Genomic DNA, 24,005 nt, shown 5'->3' with positions numbered 1-24,005 from the left:
AGCTCTATCAACCCAGGCATTTCCAGAGTAATTTATCTCTCAGCCTGTGTTGTTCCTAAGTGAAAGTATTAGTTGCCCAATCATATCCAACTCTTTGCACCCCATGGACTGTTGCCCTCCAGGCTCTTCTGTCCATGAGATTTCCCAGGCAAGAATACTGGAGTGGGTAGCCATTCCCTTCTCCAGGGGATCTTGCTAAACTAGGGATTGAACCCAGGTCTCTCAGATTGACAGCAGATTCTTTACCATCTGAGCCACCAGGGAAGCCCGTTTCATTCCTAAGTGAGTGTATATGCAGATATTGCTGGAGTGTCTCTTCATAAGCCAGCCCTGTGTGCTGTAAGTGTGTTCTGTGGGGGTACCTAGGACATTACAGAGTCTCCATCCCCAAATGATGCCCTGCCCTGTGGCATGCAACGCTTTTGTGTCATGGTCAACTCGTGTCTGCCACCTTCTTTTTTTTTTTTTTTAAGACTAATTTTATATATTTTTTGAACTTTTAATTTTGTATTGGGGTATATATAGCTCATTAACAGACAATGCTGTGATAGTTTCAGGTGAAGAGTGAAGGAACTCAGCCATACATATACACGCATCCATTCTCTCCCAAGCCCCCTTCCCATCCAGGCTGCTACATAAAAGTCTGCCTCCTTTTTGACTACCTTCCCACTGCTCCTTGCATTCCCCATATCCTGCATCTTTTACCTCTCTGATTCTCCCGCCTACTGACATGTGTCATCTCCTCCCTTTTACTTGGCGACTCCAACTTTCTGCACCTCTCCATTCATTTCCGAGGATCCACTATTTCTCTCATTCTCTGCATTTTTTCCCCCCATGCTCCCTGACTCCTATCTTCAACTTCACTGAACTTGGTCTGTTCGCCACACTCTTTTGCAAACCTGCCAAGGCCATTTTACTTGTCATAATTTCTGGGATGAACCAAGGAAATGATGCCTTGGAATACTCGGACTTATATCCGTATATCCATTTCAAGTAAACTTGTTTCTATCCAAAATGTCATTTCTTTCTGTTTGAACCTCAACACGGGGAGGAGAGGGGCCACAGAGATAGACGAGGCCAAGTTGGCTCCCAGCTTAAACCTTTCTCCAGGCGCCTACCTTTTGCTGCACACCTGGGCTTTTGGGAGAAGGTCTGCCCCCGACAGCATGACTGCTGTCTGCCGCAGCTCCAGAGAAAGGGGGGTGAAGGCTGGGAGGCTGGGGAGAGAAGCTTGGAGGGTGGCCCTCGTGTGCCCCTGAGTTCTGTGGAGAGGAAGAAGGACAGATGAAATGGCTGATCCCTGCCCTGGTGTCTTATCTTTCCACACCTCCCTAAATTCCATCACCAAGGCCTCAAAGCCAGCTTTGGACACTTCACCTTCTGCTCACAAACTCTCCATGGTTTCCACACGTCTACAATGGAGGGTCCACATCTAACCAGGGTGAGTCTTCAAAATGCTCCACAGTCAAGCATTATTCATTTCCCTCTGTGAGCTTGCGTGTGGGCATGTTCAGTTGCTTCGTCACGTCTCATTCTTTATGACCCCATGGACTGTGGCCCACCAGACTCCTCTGTGCATGGGATTCTCCAGGCAAGAATACTAGAGTGGGTTGCCATGGCCTTCTCCAGGGGATCTTTCCAACCCAAGGATCAAACCCATGTCTCCTGTATTATAGGTGGATTCTCTACCACTGGGCCACCAGGGAAGCCCTCTGAGAGCTTAAATTCTGCTAATCCAGCCACAACTTGTACATTTTGCTTATGCTTTTTTCACATGGAATGACCTTTTCCTGATTCTCCTCTTCCAACTCCTCAAGTCCAAATCCCTTTGCAAGTCCTCCCACTCTGCTAGCCCTTCGTGGTCAACACCCACTCCCCTAAGGCTCTGTGTAGCATTTAACATCATGCTGCTCGGTGATGTTATCCTATATTGCTCTTTGTCTTTTTATTTATTCATTTTTTATCATGGAATCATTCATGTCTTCAAAGAGTGCTTTGTAAGCCATCAATTACTGTACAAGTGGTGGTTCTTCTTGATAGCATCCATATCATTCACTTCAGCATCTTATGGTCCAGAGGTATTTCAAGAGCTACTTGTACTTTTGATTCCGAGAACACCACATTGACACCTGTTGTCCATAAGGATGAGAATCCATGTTAAATTTCAGCTCCTCCCAGAGTGCTGACTCAGGAGTGAGCATCCTTCATGTGAATGTGTTGCTCTAGTGGGTTCATAAAAATGTATCTGCATTACCCCACCTCATACTCCCAGGGTAGAGAATATTCAACGTGAAAGAGGCATACATTTTATTAATAGTATCAGATAATCCTTGGTTCCATGACCCTGGGCAACTGGCTTCACCTCCCTGGGCCTTATTTTCCTCAATAGTGAAGAATAGCAAATTGTAATTCGTAAGGCTGTTTTGGAATTCGTAAGGACTTCCCTGGTGGCTCAGATGGTAAAGCATCTGCCTACAATGTGGGAGACCCGGGTTTGATCCCTGGGTCAGGAAGATCCTCTGGAGAAGGAAATGGCAACCCACTCCAGTACTCTTGCCTGGAGAATCCCATGGATGGAGGAGCGTGGTAGGCTACAGTCCATGGGGTTGCAAGGAGTCAGACACGACTGAGTGACTTCATTTACTCACTCACTCAAGGCTGTTTTGACAATTAATGAGTTGCTCACATACATACCTCTTTTGAAAAAAATACAGTGATTTTTTTAAAAAGATCATCTTATTGTTATTTTTTGACTTATTGATAGATTGATTTTGATGCTCTGGGTCTTAGTTTCAGCACATGAGATCTTCAACGTTCATTGTGGCATAGGGGATTTGTAGCTGCCACTCGTGGGATCTAGTTCGCTGACCAGGGATCAAACCCAGGCCCCCTGCATTGGCAGCATGGAGTCTTAGCCCCTGGACCGCAAGGGAAGTCCTGTACATTGCCCCTTAATACCTGGCGCATGGCAGGGATCCAATTAACTTTTCTTCCTATTCCCTTCCTAATAACATAGATTTCAGAATCTTCATAATTTTCTTTCTCAAAGAGACTTAGACTTTTCTAATAATTCTTCGGTTTCATGGACAGAGGAAGTCTTGGATGCTCCCCTTGGTCTAGTCTTTGAACCGTATGTTCTTCTGGGCCTTCCCTATGACACCCTTCATTCTGCTCCTGCCACACCAACTTCTTTCTGGTCCTGGACTATCCCACATAGGCTCCTAGAACAGGGCCCTTGCACTTGCTGTTCCTCCTTTGCGTATAATGCCTTCACCCCAAACACTTACAAGGTTTTCTCCTTTACCCCCTTCAGATGTCCCTGGCCCTTCCATTTAAACTTCCAAATTTCTCATTTCCCTTGTCTGCTTTTTCTCTGTAAGATGTTTCATCTTCTAATATATTAAATACTTTACTTAGATCTTTTGCTTACTGTCTGTCTCCCCATGAGAATAGGAATTTTTGTCTGGCTAGCTCAACACTAATCCCCAGATACTAGAACAGAGCCTGGCACACAGTAGGTAAATATTTGCACTTTACAGACCATTACTCAGAGAGAACAGTAAGGTCTGATAACTTTCCCTTTGGCCCTTTTGATGAGTTAGTTTGGCCTACAATGAAGTTTGACACCAAGGGGTCTTGGGAACAGCCCCATGAGCCAAATCCAGTCCCCAGCTTGTTTTTGTAAATAAAGTTTTATTGGAACAGCCATGTGCATTCATTTACCATGTTGTCTATGGCTGCTTTGGGGTTCCAGAGGTAGAGCTGAGTGGCTGTGACAAAGACTGTACATTCCACAAAGAAAAAACATTTATCACCCAGCTCTTTACAGAATAAGTTTGCCATCCTTGTCTCATAAGTGAGTTTGTCTGACTGTAAAGGTTTGTGGATCGTGGTGCCCGGAAGTTACTATCAGACTTTTAGCAAACCCTCCCCATGCAAAGTTCCAAGGTCAGCTCCTTAGCAGTTGTAAATTCACATCGCACTTTCGGGAAGAGCACGGGGCCAGTTCTTACCTGTGCAGTGCACACCTGGCTGCTGACAGGTGAGGAGACCCTGTGTTCTTCTCCTTGGGCGCCTGATGATGGGGGAAGGAAGTAATGGTTGTTTGGCGATGGGGGCAAACTGATGTGCTGTGGGCTTTTCACAGCCCCGAGGGGCGAATGCTGCGGTGAGCACTGCGGGCTGAGGAATGTGGAAGACAGTACGTTGGTCTGACCCGAGGGCTCTGCACAGTGAGTGCTCCCCAGGGGCAGGAGCTGAGTGTCTTCACGAGGCGGTGGCGGCTGGCCCTCCGAGCCAGTGCTCTGTCTTTTCATGGCTGTTTGCCGGGATGAGAAAGGACAGCTGGACACGGCATCTTCCTGCTTGATGGGGGCGGCTGGGAAGGGGGGCGGCTTCTTGTCAGGACAGCCGCTCCTCTTGTGCTTCTGCAGCTGCAGCCTCAGCTCCTCCACCTGCCTCTGTTCTTGCTGGAGCTTCCAGGTGAGCTCGTTGATCACCTTCTGCTTCTCCACCAGCATCTTGTCCTTCTCCGAGTCCAGCCCGTCCAGCTCCGGAAGCATGGAGCCGCCATTCAGACTGCCCATGAGAGTTTCCTCGGCGCACGCGGGGACCGGGGAGGGATGCAGGCCAAAGGATGGGGAGGCGTCGTTGAAGGTGTCCGGCAGGGACCCCGCCACCGACAGGTCAGACGAGGCGGGTGAGATTGGGGGGCTGGAGCTAGTGCTGCCGAAGTGGTAGAAGCCGTTGGACAGGGCGCCGGTGGAGGGGGAGGACTGGTAACTGGGCAGCGCATTGCTGGGCGTCACCGGAAAGGTGACAGTCGTGATGTCACCGAAGTTGGGCACAGGGTTCCCAGAGCAGTCCTGGAAGGGCCGAAGTCGGTCCATGAGGGCCGTCTTGGTACCGGACACAGGCAAACCTCGTATTCGAAGCTGTTGTCTTAACTCAGAGACCTGAAGGAACCAGGCTGGCGTTAATGCTGCTTAGTGACAATCTTTTTTTTTTTTTAAGTATTGTTATGGCAGCTTTAAGATGTCACAAATGGAATCTAACATGTCCCCTTATTTGTTAACAATTTTGATATCATCTTGCACATTTTTAATGATTTGTAAAAAAAAAAAATCATACACCATGTTTTCATGGTCTCACATTATAGAAATGTCTAGCTCAGATGAACCACGGGGGTTATCTGGTCTATTGCCTTGCAACCCCCATCCTAGTCCTTGCCCCCATTTAACAGGTGACAAAGCTGGTACCTGCCTGGGTTTAGACGTCAACCCTCAACCAGCAACACAGGGCAGCCTGACATGCTAGGGCCTCTGTGCCTTTGGTGAACAGCCTGCTCATCCCATTTTCCCCACACCTGGCAAGAACATTAGAGCAGAGCCATGCCCCCCCATGGGGTTCCTGATTCAGCAGGTCTGGGTTGGGCACTGAGAATCCGGGTCTCAAACAAGCTCCTGGAGGATGCTGTTGGTGCCAGGACCAAGTTTGGAGCATCACAGTTCTGCATTGCCATGAATGTCCTAATTTTAGTGACTGGCTGGATAACAGTCATATACTGAGAGAAGTGTGTGCGGAGATGAGACCATCAGTTCAAATCCTGGTCCTGCCTCCTCCCAACTCAGTGATCGCTCTGTGAAATGGGGTGACAGTACCTCTCTTACACAGTTTTGTGGGGATAAAAATGGCTTAGGATTTGTAAAGGGCTTGGAGTAGTGCCTCACAATTGTTGGTGCAAGGTTCTTGCTTTATTGTTATGTGGACTCACAAGGAATTATTTTAACCCCACATTTATATCCATAAATGTCTGTTGCTGTTGTGTTAGCCACCCCGGTCGTGTCCGATTCTTTTCGACCCCATGGACTGTAGCCCACCAGGCTCCTCTGTCCATGGGATTTCCCAGGCAAGAATACTGGAGTGGGTTGCCATTTCCTTCTCCAGGGGATCTTCCTATCCCAGAGATCAAACCCATGTTTCATGCATTGGCAGGTGGATTCTTTACCATGGGAAGCCTATAAATACATGTACGTGTATATATATCTAAACGTCTGCTTGCAGATGAAAACGTCTGGATAAAAATAAGCTAAAATTCTACCAACAGTTCTCTTTATCTGCATTTCTAAAATAGCCCTCATCAGCATATTACTTTTGTAATCAAAATGGAAAATGTATCAGATACCTAAGTGTCAATAATTCAATACAACAGCCAGAAATCAATAGGGAGATACTCTTGTGATGTTTTGTACAAAAAGGTTTTTTTGAACCTCAAAGCTAAGAGACTAATAATAAAAATACTGGCCACAAAACTGAAAACTATAGGTCAAAAATACTGGGAGAAAATACAAATAGCCATCTCATTAAAAAAAAAAAAGCAGGGAAAATAATAGTAAGCTCAGCATATCCACAGGAAAATATTGACACCCAAACTAAAACTGGGTAATGGACACAATCCAACCCTTCACAAACAAAAGATAAAATTAAAAGAAAAATGGGGACTTCCCTAGCAATACATTGGTTAAAACTTCACCTTCCAATGCAAGTTTGATCCCTGGTTGGGGAGCTAAGATTCCACGTGCCTTGTGGCCAAAACACCAAAAGATAAAACGGAAGCAATATTGTAACAAATCCAATAAAGACCTGAAAAATGGTCCACATCAAAAAAAAAATTATTTTTTAAGAAAATTAAAAGAAAAATGACCTATAACATCTGAGTACCAGCTAACATTCCAAGAAATAAATATGTACATAGCTTTGCGTTTACCAGATAGACAAAGAAATGAATAATAACACTTTGTGTCAGTGAAGTAGCAGCAAAAATAATTGTATAAAAATGTTGCTGCTGCTGCTGCTAAGTCGCTTCAGTCGTGTCCAACTCTGTGTGACCCCTTAGCAGCCCACCAGGCTACCCTGTCCCTGGGATACTCCAGGCAAGAACACAGGAGTGGGTTGCCATTTCCTTCTCCAATGCAGAAAAGTGAAAAGTGAAAGTGAAGTCGCTCAGTCGTGTCTGACTCTCAGCGACCCCAAGGACGGCAGCCTACCAGGCTCCTCCGTCCATGGGATTTTCCAGGCAGGAGTACTGGAGTGGGGTGCCGTTGCCTTCTCCGATAAAAATGTTAAGGAAAAAAAAAAAGCTTTTTAAACCTTGCTATTCTGACCATGGGCCCAGCAGCATCAGACAGCATCTGGGAGCTTATGATAGAAATGCAGACTCTGAGGGCCCTCGCCACACCTATCGAATCAGAATCTGCATTTGACCGCGAGCCCCAGGTGGACCACTGGGCACGTGCCGGCTTGAGGGGTTTTGCCCGAACACACTCCTTCTGGGAACAGATTGGCACAGACATTCAGGACAGGAATGTGACAACACGGACAAAGAGCTTTCAAAAACAGTCATGCGTTTAGGTTCAGGAGTTCCACTCCTGAACCTGTATTCAGCCTGGGGAGATAACTAGAGAAATTAAATGTGTATGTGAATTATACATTTCATAGCAAAAATTTGGAAGCAGAAGTCCAATAGACGGAGGTCAATGAGGTGGAGAAATGATATGCCAGTACTAAAAAGAAAAACCTTACTGAAATATTAAAAGTTATGAAAAAGTCCATGATAAATAAAATAGAAAAGCATGCCAGAAGTATATACTCAGTAATTATTTTAAAACCAAACATATTCACAAATATTTTAAGTCTAAAAGGAAATACTATAGAATCTGTGAGTCAATTGTCTTTTAAAATACTTTTTTTATACACTATCATATTTCAGTAGTGAGTATATATTACCTTAAGAGTTACTTAAAAAATTATCTTCAAAAGGATTGCAATTACTGACTATATCACAAGCAATAAGATATGCTCTCAGCCCCCCAGCCTGGCTAGCCTTGTCTTGCCATTTTCTTCTATATTCACTGGTTTGAAAAAGTGAAAAATGGCAACTCGTTATTGTTTTAATTTAGAATTACTTAAAATTAATGAGTTCTACATTCATTTTTAGAATCCGCTCTGGCACTGAATAATTTAAACTACATTATTAAATAATGCAGCTCATATTCTAAAATAAAATGAATACTTGTTCAGTCCAGTTTACTTTAAATTTCAGACTGTTATGCTGTGTAGGCTTGCTTGGCACAAAGATTTGTATTCACCTCTTTTATACATTCACTGGTGTTTTAATTGTTGCTGAATTTTTAAGTCAAACCAGCCAATCCTAAAGGAAATCAACTCTGAATATTCACTGGAAGGACTGACACTGAAGATGAAACTCTAACCCTTTGGCCACCTGATGTGAAGGGCCAACTTATTGGAAAAGACCCTGATGCTGGGAAAGGTTGAGGGCAGGAGAAGGGGGCAGCAGAGGATGAGATGGTTGGATGGCATCACTGACTGGATAGACATGAGTTTGGGCAAACTCTGGGAGCTGGTGAAGGACAGGGAACCCTGGAGTGCTACAGTTCATGGGGTCACAAAAGGTCGCACACAACTGAGTGACTGAACACCAGGGCCTTCTCTGGTGGCCCAGTGGCTAAGACTGTGCTCCCAATGCAGGGGACCTGGGCTCCATCCCTGGTCAGGGAACTAGATCCCACACTCTGCAACTAAAGATCCTGCATGTCGCAACCAAGACCCGGCACCGCCAAATGAATACATAAATAATTTAAAAATATTTGTTTTAAAAAAACAAAATAATGCCAAACCCTATACCTTCAGATCATCTAGGTTGGATGGGAGTGGGCCTGGCTTGAGAGAGGAGACACCAGTTTGTCCAGAAAAGCTGTTTTTGGCAGGAGACAAAGGGGTATTGCTCAACGGGGCTGAAGAAGCATTTGGATTTCTGGCCATCTGCTCATTTGGTTCCCTGTAAAACAAACACAGAAGAGGTACTGAAAATACAGTCAGATTTATGTATGGGGATATGATATTGTGATTTATAATAGGAAATGTATATATTTGGTCTTCATCCTGGTTTCTGGCACAGCTTCTAAAACCCTGGGGGTTTCCTAAGTCATGAAAACAAAAGCTGTCTTTTGTTATCCTAATGAGGTGACTGTTGGAAGCCACTTAAGCTTGGAGACTGGTGGCCTGGAGACTGAATCATGTGATTAGAGAGTTGGAGTTTTCAGTCCCACCCCTGACCTCTAGGGAAGAGAAATAGCTGGAGGTTGAATTGATTCACAAAGGTCAATGATCTACTCAATAACGTAATGAAGCCTCTATAAAAACCCAAAAGAATGGGGTTTGGAGAGCTTCCGGGTTGTGTAGCAGGTGGAGATTTGGGGAGAGTGGTGTATCTGGAGGGACATGGATGCTCTGCCTGACTCCCATGTACGGCCCCAGGCCTCTCTTCCATCTGGCTGCTCCCATGAGGACCTACATGCTTTTACAACAGACTGGTAGTCTAATAAGTAAAATGTTTCTCTGAGTTCTGTGAGCAACTCTAGGAAATTAATTGGAACCCAAGGAAGAGGTTATTGGAAAGTCCAGTCAATAGCTGGTCTGTCAGAAGGATAGGTGACAACTTGGACTTGTGACTGGTGTCTGGAGGGTGAGGGGCCAGTCCTGGGGGACTAAGCCCTCAAGCTTTGAGACTGAGATCCAACACCATCTCTGGGTAGAGGGCATCAGAACTGAGTTGAACTTCGGGACCCACCCCCCGACCCAGCTGGTGTCTGGTGTTTCGGGGAAGACTGGGCGACCCGACCACAGGACGTGGTGCGGTGTGGGACTCGCTGGGTCCTCTGATGGAGAAGCCACAGCCAGCCTCCATCCCCAGGTGCCCCCCCCACCCCGCCCTCCCCCCGCCCCCCGGGCTTGGCTGACTTACTTGGGTGGAGCTGCGTGCAGCCCGGGGTAGCTGAAGCGGTGCTGCTGCTGCTGGCTGAGGATCTGCAGCTGTAGGAAGAGCTGCTGCTGCTGGAGCAGCCGGGCATAGGCAGAGTCCATGGGCGGAGGGGACTTCTCCGCCTTCTGGTCGGGGGGGATGTACTGGTGGTACTTGAGCTTCTTCACCTTTGGCTTGGGGTCCTTGGGCTTTTTGTGGCGGTTCTTGCTGTCGCTCAAGGACTTGGACTGCAAAGCAGATGGAGAGACGGCATGTGCTTTTAGGTGGTGGATGGGAACGGCTTGGCATCAGGAATATTACCTCTAGATTTTATCTGATGGGTGTCCTTGAACCCCCGACACACAATATAGCAAAGACAGGAGGCACGAGGAGATCCTGGAAGTTAAGGTACCTAACAAACAAATCCATGCAAATACATCGCAAAGGATGGACACTCCTTAGGCAGGAAGTCTTGAGTCTTAGAAGTGGCTTCGGGGAACTTCCTTCCCAGAACAGAGAGGTAAGTCTATGTTTCACTGAGGCCAGCTTCCTAACCTAAAACCTAAACCTGATGACTAATGAAGACGACATTCTGTTCTTGGGTTAGGTTCATAAGAAGGTTCTTTTTTTTTTGGAAAAAAAAAAAAGTTCACTGTGGACCATTTTTAAAGCCTTTATTTAATCTGTTGCACTGCTGTTTCTGTTTTGGTTTTTTGGTCGTGAGACATGTGGGATCTTTGCTGCCCGACCAGGGATTGAACCCACACTCCCCGCATTGAAAGGGCAAGTCCTAACCGTTGCATCGCCAGGGCGGTCCGAAGAAGGTTCTTTCGTCTGCATATGTGTCATCATCTTTAGTGAAGCTCCTCGTGAGCTGACTTATTAACAACATAAAAGGAGATGAAATTAAGGCTGTCTCTAAAAACCCAAAAGGTGGATTCTTGTTGCTTCTAAATCAATTCCCCTTCCCACCAAATACTGATATAAAATCAGGAAGTGACACCCTCTGAACTAAAGATTCTTCACTGACTACAGGAAGGACAAGTCACCCACTGAGACCTTTCCAGAAGTTACCAATCATGGTGTACGGTTTGGATCCTTGACAAAAGTTAAGGACGGAGGCCTGGAAGTGAAGACACATTTTTGAACATGGTATAGTTATCCAACTTTACCATATCTCAATGACCCCGACCTGCAAGTTGGGTAAAATATTCTCTACTTTTGATTTCAGTAACCAACGGGAGAATGGTAAAATATATTGTTGAAACAATTAAGATTTCAAAGGACAGTGTGATTATATTTATAACCTGTCCCTGAAATCCAAAGACCTCCAGAGACTGAGAAGAAATACGTCTGTACTTCATTCAGTTAAAAAAAAAATACATTTCCAATTCCTGACTGTATTATAGAAGATTGAAATGAACAGGGATGTGATGATGGAAGGGTCTTAATCTGAGAACAAGCCGGCAGGGGAAGGTGTGGTACCAGCAGTGTCCAGAAGAGGGAACTCCTGAATAGCCAGCAGGCAGGTTGTCACAGGGAAGCTTTCCCATTTTAACCACGAAACACACATCTGAAGGTGACCTATTGGATTTGCTTTTCTCTGACTCAGCGTGCCTGTCCACCAAAGCCTTTTTGTGTGTGTGTGTTCTCAGGAAGGCTTCTTGTACACTTAGCTCAAGGATTCCTATGGGCCAGGGGCCCTCCTCCCTGCTCAGTCATCGATGAGTTAGTGCTCCAGGTAACGAGTCAGCCTTCTGTTCTTGGGAGAGTTTCCCCCAGCTCCTGCAGTCAGCTCTGCCCTGCTCGCACTCCTCCTAGGACCTGCTTGTCTGGGGAAGCTGCAGCCTTGCGTCTAAAGCAACTAAATCAGGGGCTCAGCCATCTTCTCTATTTGTTGCCTTATTATCACGGAGACTCTGAGCATTCAGAAGGTATTGTAAATCAAACCGTTTGCTCCAGATAGTGAGAAGCACGGACCACAGAAGCCACGGAACTCTGAATCACTGGAACTTTGTGTGTGCTGCACTCATTTGCTCAGTCATGTCTGACTCCATACAACCCCGTGGGCTGGAGCCTGCCAGGCTTTTCTGTCCATGGGATTCTCCAGGCAAGAATATTGGAGTGGCTTGCCATGCCCTCTTCCAAGGGATCTTCCCAACCCAGGAATCAAACCCGCATCCCTTATGTCTCCTTCATTGGCAGGCGGTTTTTTTTTTTTTTTTTTTTTTTTTTTACCACTAGCATCACATGGGAAGCACACCTGGAACTGTATAGTTGCATATTTTTGACATGACTCTTAATTGAAATTGATTGTCCTTTCTCAGGACAATTACTACACTTTCTTAGTACGAAGAGGCTGAAGGCTCTGCTCACTTGCATTCAGTTCAGTTCAGTTGCTCAGTTGACTCTTTGCGACCCCATGGACTGCAGCACACCAGGCTTCCCTGTCCATCACCAACTCCTGGAGCTTGCTCAAACTCATGTCTATGGAGTCGGTGATGCCATCCAACTATCTCATCCTCTGTCGTCCCCTTCTCCTCCTGCCTTCAATCTTTCCCAGCTTCAGGGTCTTTTCCAACTCTTTTGCATTAGGCAAAATTTAAACACTTCAGTAGAAATATTAATACAATTTCTCTTTGCTCCCAATGGTGGAAATCACTGAATCATATTAATATTAAGATATAAATATTCTCCCAAGTCAATATGTCTCTTCCCTCTACCTGTAATGAGCAAAATTCACCAATAGCCACATAATTTCAAAGCTGTTGAGCTGAGTGGATTGTGAAGTGAAAGTCGCTCTTTGCGACTCCATGGACAAGTCCATGAAATTCTCCAGGTCAGAATACTGGAGTGGGTTCCCTTCTCCAGGGGATCTTCCCAATCTAGGGATCGAACTTAGATCTCCTGTGTCTCCTGCATTGGCAGGTGGATTCTTTACCAGCTGAGCCACCAGGAAAGAGTGGATTGTAGGCTGGGTTTAAGCCACTGCAGTCTGGGGAGCTTTCCTGGGAATCAGAAATGCCTGTCATCCATTCAGAACATGAAAACTAGTTTTGTGGGCTTCTCTGGTGGCTCCGTGGTAAATAATCTGCCTGCCAGTGCAGGAAACATGGGCTTGATCCCTGATCCAGGAAGATTCCAGAGCAACTAAGCCCAAGGGCCACAACTGCTGAGCCCACGTGCTGCACCTGCTGAAGCCCGAGCACCCTAGAACCCGTGCTCTGCAACAAGAGAAGCCACCGCAAGGAAAAGCCCGAGCACCGCAACTGGAGAGCAGTTCCCACTCTCCACAACTAGAGAAAAGCCCATGCAGCAGTGGTGACCAGCATAGCCATAAAGAAACAAACAAAATTAAAAAAAAGAAGACCACTTTTGTGTATATGCATGGACAGGGTGGCAGGGCCATTACTTTAACACTGATTCTTACTCAGCTTGCAAGCTTTTAAAAGTATTTCTTAAGAATCATCTCAGCATTAAGTGCCAGCTTTAGAGCTGAGAAAATATTAATATGCCCCCAAGTCAATGAGAAGTTATTTGGGATAAAATATTATGAAAAAAGTCAAATGACTACCAGTTAACTGAGGAGAAAGTACTTTGTGAATTGTTAGATATAATGCTGAGAAAATTAAACCCAAACTACGCGATCCTGCTTATTCTGTGCCTCCTGCGAATATGAGGCCTCCGTTCATGTCCACAGGGAGACTGGCTTGACTGACAGAGGTTTTACTTTAGGCAAGACCTTCAAGCTGGCCTCCCTTGTGTAAAAGCCACTGTCCTATCTAAACCTGTGTTACGGCGCGTGCAAATCCTGTGTGCACTGAGGTCAGTGTCTGTCTCTAGGCTAAGCTACCGAAGGCTTTCAAGTCAGGAACCTGCTGGCTGAACTGTGAGCCCAAAGAAAGGAGCCACAGACGCTTCTTTTCTGTGGGGAAGATCCCTGATGGGCAAGAGCCTCTTGGTCCATGTACAGTGATAGCCCACTTCTCCACCCCTGTCTAGTGATGCTCCCAGTGGACTGAATCCATCCATCGGTCCACATGACTTTCCCCGTTGCCAGACCTAACTCAGCATGCCCTGCCCCGCAATGGCCCCGTGAGCTGCATGCTCAGGCGGGCATGGAGGCTGGCCCATCCTACCTTTACGGCTGTGTGCCCAGTGATGGGGGTGCCCAGGGAGCCAAGCCCCTGCTTGCCCGGGTCTGGCTGGTTGCCGGGGTGTGGGGCTGGGTCACTCCTCTCATTTTCTGAATCCTGAAAATCCAAATTTGAGCCTGATTAGGATGCAGGAGCAGAAACTGTGACACGGGGATGCTGCAGTGGAGGCACCCACCCTCACCCCCAGCTCTGCTGCATCAACCCCAGCTTCTTATCTGAGGAAAACCTCAGACTCTGTCCCCAGGGGTGGAGAGTCAAGTACATGATCTGTCAACCAATTGAGGACTCTTTTTAAGAGAGAAAGCAGGCATGATAAATAATCATTCCATCCAACAGGTATAGAATTAGCTTGGGCTAGGCGAACTGGGACATCTGGTCACCCTGTGGGCGGGATCTACCTACTTGCAGTGAGGTCTACATGTTGGAATTGACAGTGGATTGAAAAAGAGAAGAAGCGGGAGGAATGAGTGGAGGGACTTTGGGGGAAAGGTAGGACAATGAAAAAGTCAGATGAGAAGGGGGTTGGCAGATGGAAGGAAAGTGTGTAGGTATGTGTGTGTATGTGTGTCTCTGTATGTGCGTATATGTCTCTGTGTATGCTTCTGTAATGTATGTGTGGATATGTGTATGTGTATACATTCCTTTGCATGTGTGTCTGTGTGTGCATACCTGTGTGTCTGTGTGTATGTCTGTGTATATAAATATGTGTGTGTAGGGATGCAGCATCAGGAAAACCTTAATGAGAGGCACGTTCCCACACATAGAGGATGCAGAAATGAACGCAGCATCCTCTTCCTGTCCCACAGTCCTATGCCATGACTTTCAGAAAAGGCCCCTGAGCTGCCCAGTCTTTGCCTGAGCACGTGTCAAAGGTCTGTAGCATCCTTTTCTCTCAGAGCCCATGCCCTCATCTCTCACTTGAGGCTGCTGGATTAACTGATGCAAAATGCAAATAACTAGGCCAAACTAGGCCTAATGCAACTAGGCCTAATGCAACTAGGCCAAACTAGGCCTAATGCCTAATGCAAAATGCAAATAACTAGGCCAAAATGCAAAAGTAGGAAGTCAAGAAACACCTGGAGTAACAGGCAAATTTGGCCTTGGAATACGGAATGAAGCAGGGCAAAGACTAATAGAGTTTTGCCAAGAAAATGCACTGGTCATAACAAACACCCTCTTCCAACAACACAAGAGAAGACTCTATACATGGACATCGCCAGATGGTCAACACCGAAATCAGATTGATTATATTCTTTGCAGCCAAAGATGGAGAAGCTCTATACAGTCAGCAAAAACAAGACCAGGAGCTGACTGTGGCTCAGACCACAAACTCCTTATTGCCAAATTCAGACTTAAATTGAAGAAAGTAGGGAAAACCACTAGACCATTCAGGTATGACCTAAATCAAATCCCTTATGATTATACAGTGGAAGTGAGAAATAGATTTAAGGGCCTAGCTATGGAATGAGGTTCGTGACATTGTACAGGAGACAGAGATCAAGACCATCCCGGTGGAAAAGAAATGCAAAAAAGCAAAATGGCTGTCTGGGGAGGCCTTACAAATAGCTGTGAAAAGAAGAGAAGCAAAAAGCAAAGGAGGAAAGGAAAGATATAAGCATCTGAATGCAGAGTTCCAAAGAATAGCACGAAGAGATAAGAAAGCCTTCTTCAGCAATCAATGCAAAGAAATAGAGGAAAACAACAGAATGGGAAAGACTAGAGATCTCTTCAAGAAAATTAGAGATACCAAGGGAACATTTCATGCAAAGATGGGCTCGATAAAGGACAGAAATGGTATGGACCTAACAGAAGCAGAAGATATTAAGAAGAGGTGGCAAGAATACACAGAAGAACTGTACAAAAAAGATCTTCACGATCCAGATAATTATGATGGTGTGATCACTGACCTAGAGCCAGACATCCTGGAATGTGAAGTCAAGTGGGCCTTAGAAAGCATCACTATGAACAAAGCTAGTGGAGGTGATAGAATTCCAGTTGAGCTATTCCAAATCCTGAAAGATGATGCTGTGAAAGTGCTGAACTCAATATGCCAGCAAATTTGGAAAACTCAGCAGTGGCCACAGGACTGGAAAAGGTCAGTTTTCATTCCAATCCCAAAGAAAGGCAATGCCAAAGAATGCTCAAACTACCACACAATTGCACTCATCTCACACGCTAGTAAAGTAATGCTCAAAATTCTCCAAGCCAGGCTTCAGCAATATGTGAACCGTGAACTTCCTGATGTTCAAGCTGGTTTTAGAAAAGGCAGAGGAACCAGAGATCAAATTGCCAACATCCGCTGGATCATGGAAAAAGCAAGAGAGTTCCAGAAAAACATCTATTTCTGCTTTATTGACTATGCCAAAGCCTTTGACTGTGTGGATCACAATAAACTGTGAGAAATTCTGAAAGAGATGGGAATACCAGACCACCTGATCTGCCTCTTGAGAAATTTGTATGCAGGTCAGGAAGCAACAGTTAGAACTGGACATGGACCAACAGACTGGTTCCAAATAGGAAAAGGAGTACGTCAAGGCTGTATATTGTCACCCTGTTTATTTCACTACTATGCAGAGTACATCATGAGAAATGCTGGACTGGAAGAAACACAAGCTGGAATCAAGATTGCCGGGAGAAATATCAATAACCTCAGATATGCAGATGACACCACCCTTATGGCAGAAAGTAAAGAGGAACTAAAAAGCCTCTTGATGAAAGTGAAAGAGGAGAGTGAAAAAGTTGGCTTAAAGCTCAACATTCAGAAAACGAAGATCATGGCATCTGGTCCCACCACTTCATGGGAAATAGATGGGGAAACAGTGGAAACAGTGTCAGACTTTATTTTTCTGGGCTCCAAAATCACTACAGATGGTGACTGCAACCATGAAATTAAAAGACGCTTACTCCTTGGAAGGAAAGTTATGACCAACCTAGATAGCATATTCAAAAGCAGAGACATTACTTTGCCAACAAAGGTCCATCTAGTCAAGGCTATGGTTTTTCCTGTGGTCATGTATGGATGTGAGAGTTGGACTGTGAAGAAGGCTGAGCGCTGAAGAATTGATGCTTTTGAACTGTGGTGTTGGGAGAAGACTCTTGAGAGTCCTTTGGACTGCAAGGAGATCCAACCAGTCCATTCTGAAGGAGATCAGCCCTGGGATTACTTTGGAAGGAATGATGCTAAAGCTGAAACTCCAGTACTTTGGCCACCTCATGCGAAGAGTTGACTCATTGGAAAAGACTCTGATGCTGGGAGGGATTGGGGGCAAGAGGAGAAGGGGACTACAGAGGATGAGATGGCTGGATGGCATCACTGACTCGATGGATATCTCAGTGAACTCCGGAAGTTGGTGTTGGACAGGGAGGCCTGGCATGCTGTGATTCATGGGGTCGCAAAGAGTTAGACATGACTGAGTGACTGATCTGATCTGATATATTGTGTATTTCATGACATATATGGTATCAAACAGTTGTGGTGAACACCTGAAAGTAGTATAGTGTTATATGTCAATTATATACCTCAATTGAAAAATTAAAAGTGCACACAGATATAAAATATCTATATATAATAAAAATAAGATATAAGATATCTATATATAATTAAAATATATAAAATAATGCATGCTCAGTTGTTAAGCTGTGTCCGACTCTTTTTTGACCTCATGGACTGTAGCCCACCAGGCTCCTCTGTCCATGATATTTCTTTTTTTTGTTTGTTTGTTTTTAAGTAAGAGAAATCATTTTAATATATATATTTTCATTTCAGTCAATTCAACAATGATTTCTAATAGGCATGCAGACCCATTTAGTTTGCTTCAAATTTGTTTATTTCTCAACATGCAGCAACCTTCCTAATGAGATAGTTGACTTGAACTATTTATTCTTAAAAAGTACAATGTACCTTGTCCTCAAAGAGTTTTATCAACTTTAACATTTTCAAAGAGCCCTATGAGCCTGCTCAATATGGTAGTTTCCCCCTGAAATTTCCTATTTGGAGGATAGCAAAACAGTCTAGAATCTTCCCCAGTCTACTAATTGCTTGTATTCATATCACAGCTTGGCTGGCTAAGAGGTAGAGACTGAATAATATGTAGATAGCCTTCAAGTCCAGCTGAGTGAGACAGCTTCATTTTTAGAAAGGATACCAAATCATGAAAACCCTCCTAATAGTATGATTTGTTCCAGGGTCCTTTTAAGAAGGGACCTACTCCTCATGCATAGGACTTTTTATGGTCTTCTAGAGTTTTCTGCTCCAGCCAGCGTTCTCTAGCCAGGTGACTTATTGAACTTACTGCAGAACTGAAAGCATGAAGTCTCTTATCTACTTTCATAGTTAGAGGTGGTGTTAGTCTTCTCATTTCTGGCCAAATGGATCCGACCACACTTTCAACCTTGGTGGCTGCACGTCTTCTTGAACAATAACAGCTCGATTTATGGCTTGTTCCTTCTTGCACTTCTCCAGCCGCATTAAGGGCCAGAAGTAGATGGGGTAGAAGGCGGCGCCGATCAGGGAGATGAAGCCGCCGAAAATGAGAGCAGTGCGCAGGCTCCGGGACATGGCTCTAGCCGGGGCTACCCGGATTCTCCGAGTGCCCGGGACTCTGTCCATGATATTTCCCAGGCAAGAATACCGGAATGGGTTACCATTTCCTTCTCCAGGGGATCTTCCCGACCCAGGGATTAAACCTGCATCACTTATGTCTTCTACATTGGCAGGCAGGTTCTTTACCACTGAGCTACCAGGGAAACCCCATATAAAATAATATAAAAAAATAATAAAAATAGGCAATATGTGTGTGTGTGTGTGTGTGTATATATATATATATATAGTATCTGATTTCAAGTCATTGAACAATTCCTGTGAGGCCAAGAGGAGTGAGGTCTTCCTGAAAGGAGGGGGCTGAGGGTGGAGGGTTCTCTCCAGAGTCGGAATGTGGTGGAAGATTCACATCTTGCTGTCACATGAGTGTGACCCCTCCTCTCCTCCTCCTATGCGGACGCTCACACTCATCTTCTCTGGGGGCTCCAGGAATACCATCCTGCCAGGCAGAGGGGAGTGTCATCAAGGCTAGATGTGGCTTCTAGAGGGGATGCTCCAGAGTTGGAGGGTGGGTGGTCTGTGGTGCTCCCAGGGCCACACTCAGCCTCACCAACTCATTTCCTTCTCTGTAACATCTGATAGAAAACGCCCGCAAGGTGCCTAGCACTGGTCCTGGTACACAGCTGGTGCTTAATCATGGCAGTAGCTGTTGACAGCTATCATCCTGCTCTTTATAAATGTGCTTTTAATAGTATTTGCAACATATATTTATCATGTCTGGACAGTCTGTAGATTTGTCCAGAAAGAGGGGAGTGCTACGTTTGGGCTAGGGCTGGAGGCAGCCTTTGCAGGATTTGGCGTGTGGACACCTGCTAAAGGCAGGAGCAGCTTGGGTCTCCTGCTTTTTAGCCAATCAGTTTTTCCAGTAGTGAAGTACGGATGTGAGATTTGGACCATAAAGAGGACTGAGTACCAAAGAATCAATGCTTTCCCATTGTGGTGCTAGAGAAGACTCTTAAGAGTCCCTTGGACAGCAAGGAGGTCAAACCAGTCAATCCTAAAGGAAATCAACCCTGAATATTACTGGAAGGACTGATGCTAAAGATGAAGCTCTAATACTTGGTCACCTGACATGAAGAGCCAACTCATTGGAAAAGATTCTGCTGCTGGGAAAGATTGAGGGCAGGAGGACAAGTGGGCAGCAGAGGATGAGATGAATTAAATAGTGTCACTGACTCAATGGACATGAATTTGAGCAAACTCCTGGAGACAGTGAAAGACAGAGGAGTCTGGCGTGCTGCAGTCCTTGGGGTCACAAAGAGTTGGACATGACTTAGCGACTGAACAGCAACCACCAGCACCTCCAGCTCCTGCTCCCCAGATCCTACAGTGGCAACTCAATCACAGGAAGGACCGTGAGCTTTGAAACCAGTCCTGCAGTGGCCCTTTCTTTCCAGGAGACTGTCGACTGACTGTCAAATCTTTGGGAGCCTCATTTCTACCTTGTCTGCAAAAATGGAGATAAAAGAGATCTACTTGGCCGAGTAGATACTGAAAATTTAAGTCAAAGGACATATTTCTGGGGACTCTCTCTCTTGGTGTTTTCTGGAAGCTCCTGCCCTCACACACAGAACCCTGAACTGAACACGGTGAGAGTTAGCAACAGGACGATGTGTTGTGAAGAGACATCTCTCAGGTCTCTATGCTAAACCCACCGTGGCAGCCGTGATTTCAGGACTGAAGAGATGAGCAGGCTGGAAGGGGGTTTGTTTACCTGGACTGTCCCTCGAGGACCCGCCAAAGGGGTCTCCATAGCTTTCGTGTCCGGGGGGGATCCCGCTGAGCCCTGGAGGTCTTCCCCTCGAGTCTGATCTGGAGAAAGCCCATCACTGCTGCTGTCCTCCTCAAAGGCAAATGCATCCGCCGACTTGGAGAAAGTCACCTGGTTCCCTGAGGGAGGGGAAGCCAAGAACTGGGTCAGCAGACAAGCTTCCAGATGTCGCCCCCATTCGGGGCACTACCAGCTGCCTTCAGAGTTCCCAGTTCAAGGAACCCCGGTCCCCTGCACTACAGGTAGATTCTTTACTGTCCGAGCCACCAGGGAAGCCCAAGGTAAGAGTGAAGGTAGATTTAAAATGATTTGGTCTCTCCTCTATTTACTCCGTAGAGGGGGATGTGCATTTATAAAAGTGGCATGTTTGGCGGGGAGGAATGAGTGACATACTAGAGGTCTATCATCACCTGTCAACCTTTACTTAGTGTTGATCCATTCCTGCACATTTTGTTATGTGAACCCCTATCTTTCTGGAGCTAAATCAGGGAAGATGAAGGAAAGAATGTGGGCCACTGGGGGAGAAGGCCCCCTGTCTCCCTCGGGCTTTACGAGGAGAGGTGAAGTTGATGTGACGGCGTGCCATTTGCATCGTGTTCACATACAAAGCAGGCACCCGGCACAAAATGTTTTGCAAACTTTGCTATTAAGGATAAGCCAAGGGAGCGCCTAAATTTAAATTTCTAAATGTCAGAAGAGGCCTAATGTCACCAGGGTGTACTGAAGCTCCATTCAACAAACGCATATCTGTTTATAAAAAGCCATAAATGTGTCTCAGAAACTGGAGCGTGATCTTTATTATTTTTTTTTAATTCTTTGGATTTTGTTGTTATTCCTCTTATCTTTCTGTCTATTTTGGAAATCCCCAGCGACTCGTACATGTTCAGATTCTTCCCCAGCAGGCTTCATGGTTTTGGGAGGGGAACCCAGGCCTGGGCTTGGAAAGTGGGGTTACCAGACCAGGTGGGACTGTGGTGACATCCTTGAATGTCCCTCCCATTTCTTAGTTACCAGATCTCCTCTCTTATTATCCAAGTGCAGAGTACAAAATGTGCCGAGGCCACAGAGCCCTCCTGACCCGCTTGCAGGCACAGCTCTTGGAAAGGAATTTATGTATTATCAGCAAGTTTTCCAGCCCGGTGTTCCGCAATCATGCTGACAAGAACTTTTGACTCAAGCTCTGGGCAGATAAGAGAGAGGAGCTCTCACTGGGGAGATTGGAAAGGAGCTGGAAGTAATGGAACAAACGTGGTTTGGGGCTTGTCACCGCCACCGCTGCTGGCATGTGTCCCGGACCCCCACTCAGACACGCAAGCGTCAAGTCAGGAGGGAGGCCGGGCAAGCACAGAGCGGCTGAGAACTCCAGTCGCTGGGCAGACTGCTAATCTGGAAAGGCTAGGGGACCAGCCCTGCTGCTTCTCGGCTTCCAGGATTCCTTATAAAACTCAATGCCACTTTTCTATGATTATAAAAGTAATTTTTACTTATAAAAATTCATTCGCACCATATGAAATGAACATAACAAGGTATATAATAATCCCACTTGCATTAATGATTTATTTCTTCTTCCGGATTTAATTCTATCCATATAGCAAGACACACACGGATTTAAAAAGCATTTCATTCAGTTAGGACTGGGTGAAAGAGACCATGCTGAAACTTGCTTTAAAAATATATATATATTTTTTAACTCCACAGTGCTTCTTGGAGATCTTTGCATGTGAACACATAGAGATGGGCCTCAATTTTTTGGTAACAGCTACATAGTATTCGACTGTCTTAACAGGAACTTTTAGTTTTCAATTTTTATTCCCCAAAGGGCCCTTATTTGTATCTATAAAAATTTGAAATAATAGAAAAGTGCAGAGAAGAATATAAAACATCTGTTCATGTATCATCTGAAATAAATACATGCCAGTATTTTTTATGTGTGTGTCAGAAACCGATTCATTTTCTAACAGAGGGTTATTTGACAAATGTCTGCTTTTTCTTTGCAATCATGGGTCACTTTTCTCTCCCATCTGGTCTCAGACCACTGCACCCCTGTCCCCATCCTCTATTTTAAGGGTCCAGAGTTAGATCACTCCCTCCCTTCTTTTCTCATGGCAAACCCTGGACTCTGCAAAGAAGCTCAATTTGTTTTTTTCACACAACATGAAGGAATTTTTATACTGTTTTCCCTTTCTCCAGGAGATTGTGTGATCTTCCCCGGCAGGTCCTTCTGGAAGCCTCTATGAATATGCTTCCATTGTAACTCAACCTGTTAATTTCTTTACTTTAGAAAACACGTTTTCACTGGCATTTCAACTCCTACTTCTGTTTGTGGAATTAAATAAAGGCTTTGTCCCGGGACTTCCCTTGTGGTCCAATGGCTAAGACTCTGCACTCCCGATGCAGGGGCACTGGGTTCGATCCCTGGTTTAGGAACTAGATCCCACGTGCCACAGCTAAAAAACCTGCAACAAGGATGGAAGATCTCATGTCCCACAACCAAGACCCGACAAAGCCAAGGAAGTAAATAGATACATATATCATTGTTAAAGAAGGCTTTGTCCCTGTTTAAAAGATGACATGTGTTATTCAGGGCCAGCTGGGCATAGGAGTTGGGGTTGAGTGGGTATTAAGTCTTCCTCACTGGCTTAAAACTCAACATTCAAAAAACGAAGATCATGGCATCTGGTCCCATCACTTCATGGCAAATAGATGAAGAAACAAAGGAAACAGGGACAGACTTTATTTTTTGGGGTTCCAAAATAACTGCAGATGGTGACTGCAGCCATAAAATTAAAAGACGCTTGCTCCTTGGAATAAAAGCTGTGACCAACCTAGATAGTGAATTAAAAAGCAGAGATGTTACTTTGCAACAAAGGTCCATCTATTCAAAACTATGGTCTTTTCAGTAGTCATATACAGATGTGAGTTGGACTATAAAGAAGGCTGAGTGCTGAAGAATTGATACTTTGAACAGTTGGAGAAGACTCTCGAGAGTCCCTTGGACAGAAAGGAAATCAAACCAGTCAATCCTAAAGGAAATAAGTCCTGAATATTCATTGGAAGAGCTGATGCTGAAGTTGAAGCTCCAATACTTTGGCCACCTGATGTGAAGAACTGACTCATTAGAAAAGACCCTGATGCTGGGAAAGATTGAAGGCAGGAGGAGAAGGGGACAACAGAGGAAGAGATGGTTGGATGGCATCACCAACTTGATGGACATGAGTTTGAGCAAGCTCTGGGAGTTGGTGATAGACCGGGGAGCCTGGTGTGCTGCGGTCCATGGGGTCACAAAGAGTCGGACATGACTGAGCGACTGATCTGAACTGATCCACAGAAATTGCAGCATTTTGTTGGGGTTTACTTGGTACAGGGCCTGAGTGCACAGCGACTCAGAGAGCCCAGAACTGACTGTGCTAGCCCCCAGGGGCTGTCAGCCTCCTCTGCCCAACAGAACTCTTGATGGCCGAGCATTAGCATCTTATATTCCCTCCCCACTTCCTTCAGTCTGAACAGGTATGGATCTTCTCTGTATGATCTGACCCTTCATGTGACAAAGAATTCACCCCCTGCCTCCCTGCCCCCCAACCCCCACTCCCCACTCCATACAAGAGTATTACATCTGAAACTCATACAAATGAGAGTGAATTAATTAAACCACAAAGT

General features: G+C 45.4%; 2 protein-coding genes across 4 annotated transcripts in view; both read right to left on the bottom strand.

Annotated features, from left to right (window-relative positions):
* The window catches only part of MYOCD (myocardin), a 91,109-nt gene that overhangs the window by 13,064 nt on the left and 54,040 nt on the right, over positions 1 to 24,005 (bottom strand). For 2 of the 3 annotated variants that reach the window (XM_070773122.1, XM_070773120.1), the window contains 6 exons: positions 20,292 to 20,467; positions 13,960 to 14,073; positions 9,824 to 10,068; positions 8,704 to 8,857; positions 4,014 to 4,955; positions 1,119 to 1,262 (listed from right to left, as the gene is read on the bottom strand). In XM_070773122.1, coding sequence (XP_070629223.1) covers positions 1,119 to 1,262; positions 4,014 to 4,955; positions 8,704 to 8,857; positions 9,824 to 10,068; positions 13,960 to 14,073; positions 20,292 to 20,467 — 1,775 coding nt within the window. The remainder of the gene's footprint in view (positions 1 to 1,118; positions 1,263 to 4,013; positions 4,956 to 8,703; positions 8,858 to 9,823; positions 10,069 to 13,959; positions 14,074 to 20,291; positions 20,468 to 24,005) is intronic. The other variant, XM_070773121.1, reaches the window with a different exon arrangement.
* Positions 17,625 to 20,259, bottom strand: LOC109574335 (small integral membrane protein 20-like). Its single transcript, XM_070773123.1, has one exon. The coding sequence runs from the start codon at positions 18,584 to 18,586 to the stop codon at positions 18,332 to 18,334; it is 255 nt and encodes an 84-aa protein (XP_070629224.1). The 5' UTR covers positions 18,587 to 20,259; the 3' UTR covers positions 17,625 to 18,331.

This window comes from Bos indicus, chromosome 19, assembly GCF_029378745.1.
Source record: "Bos indicus isolate NIAB-ARS_2022 breed Sahiwal x Tharparkar chromosome 19, NIAB-ARS_B.indTharparkar_mat_pri_1.0, whole genome shotgun sequence".
Classification (NCBI taxonomy): Eukaryota; Metazoa; Chordata; class Mammalia; order Artiodactyla; family Bovidae; genus Bos; species Bos indicus.
This window is presented reverse-complemented; position numbering and strand designations above follow the sequence as displayed.

Excerpts from the sequence above, each read along its gene's own strand:
- LOC109574335 (XM_070773123.1), bottom strand. The coding sequence starts at position 18,586 with ATGGACAGAGTCCCGGGCACTCGGAGAATCCGGGTAGCCCCGGCTAGA.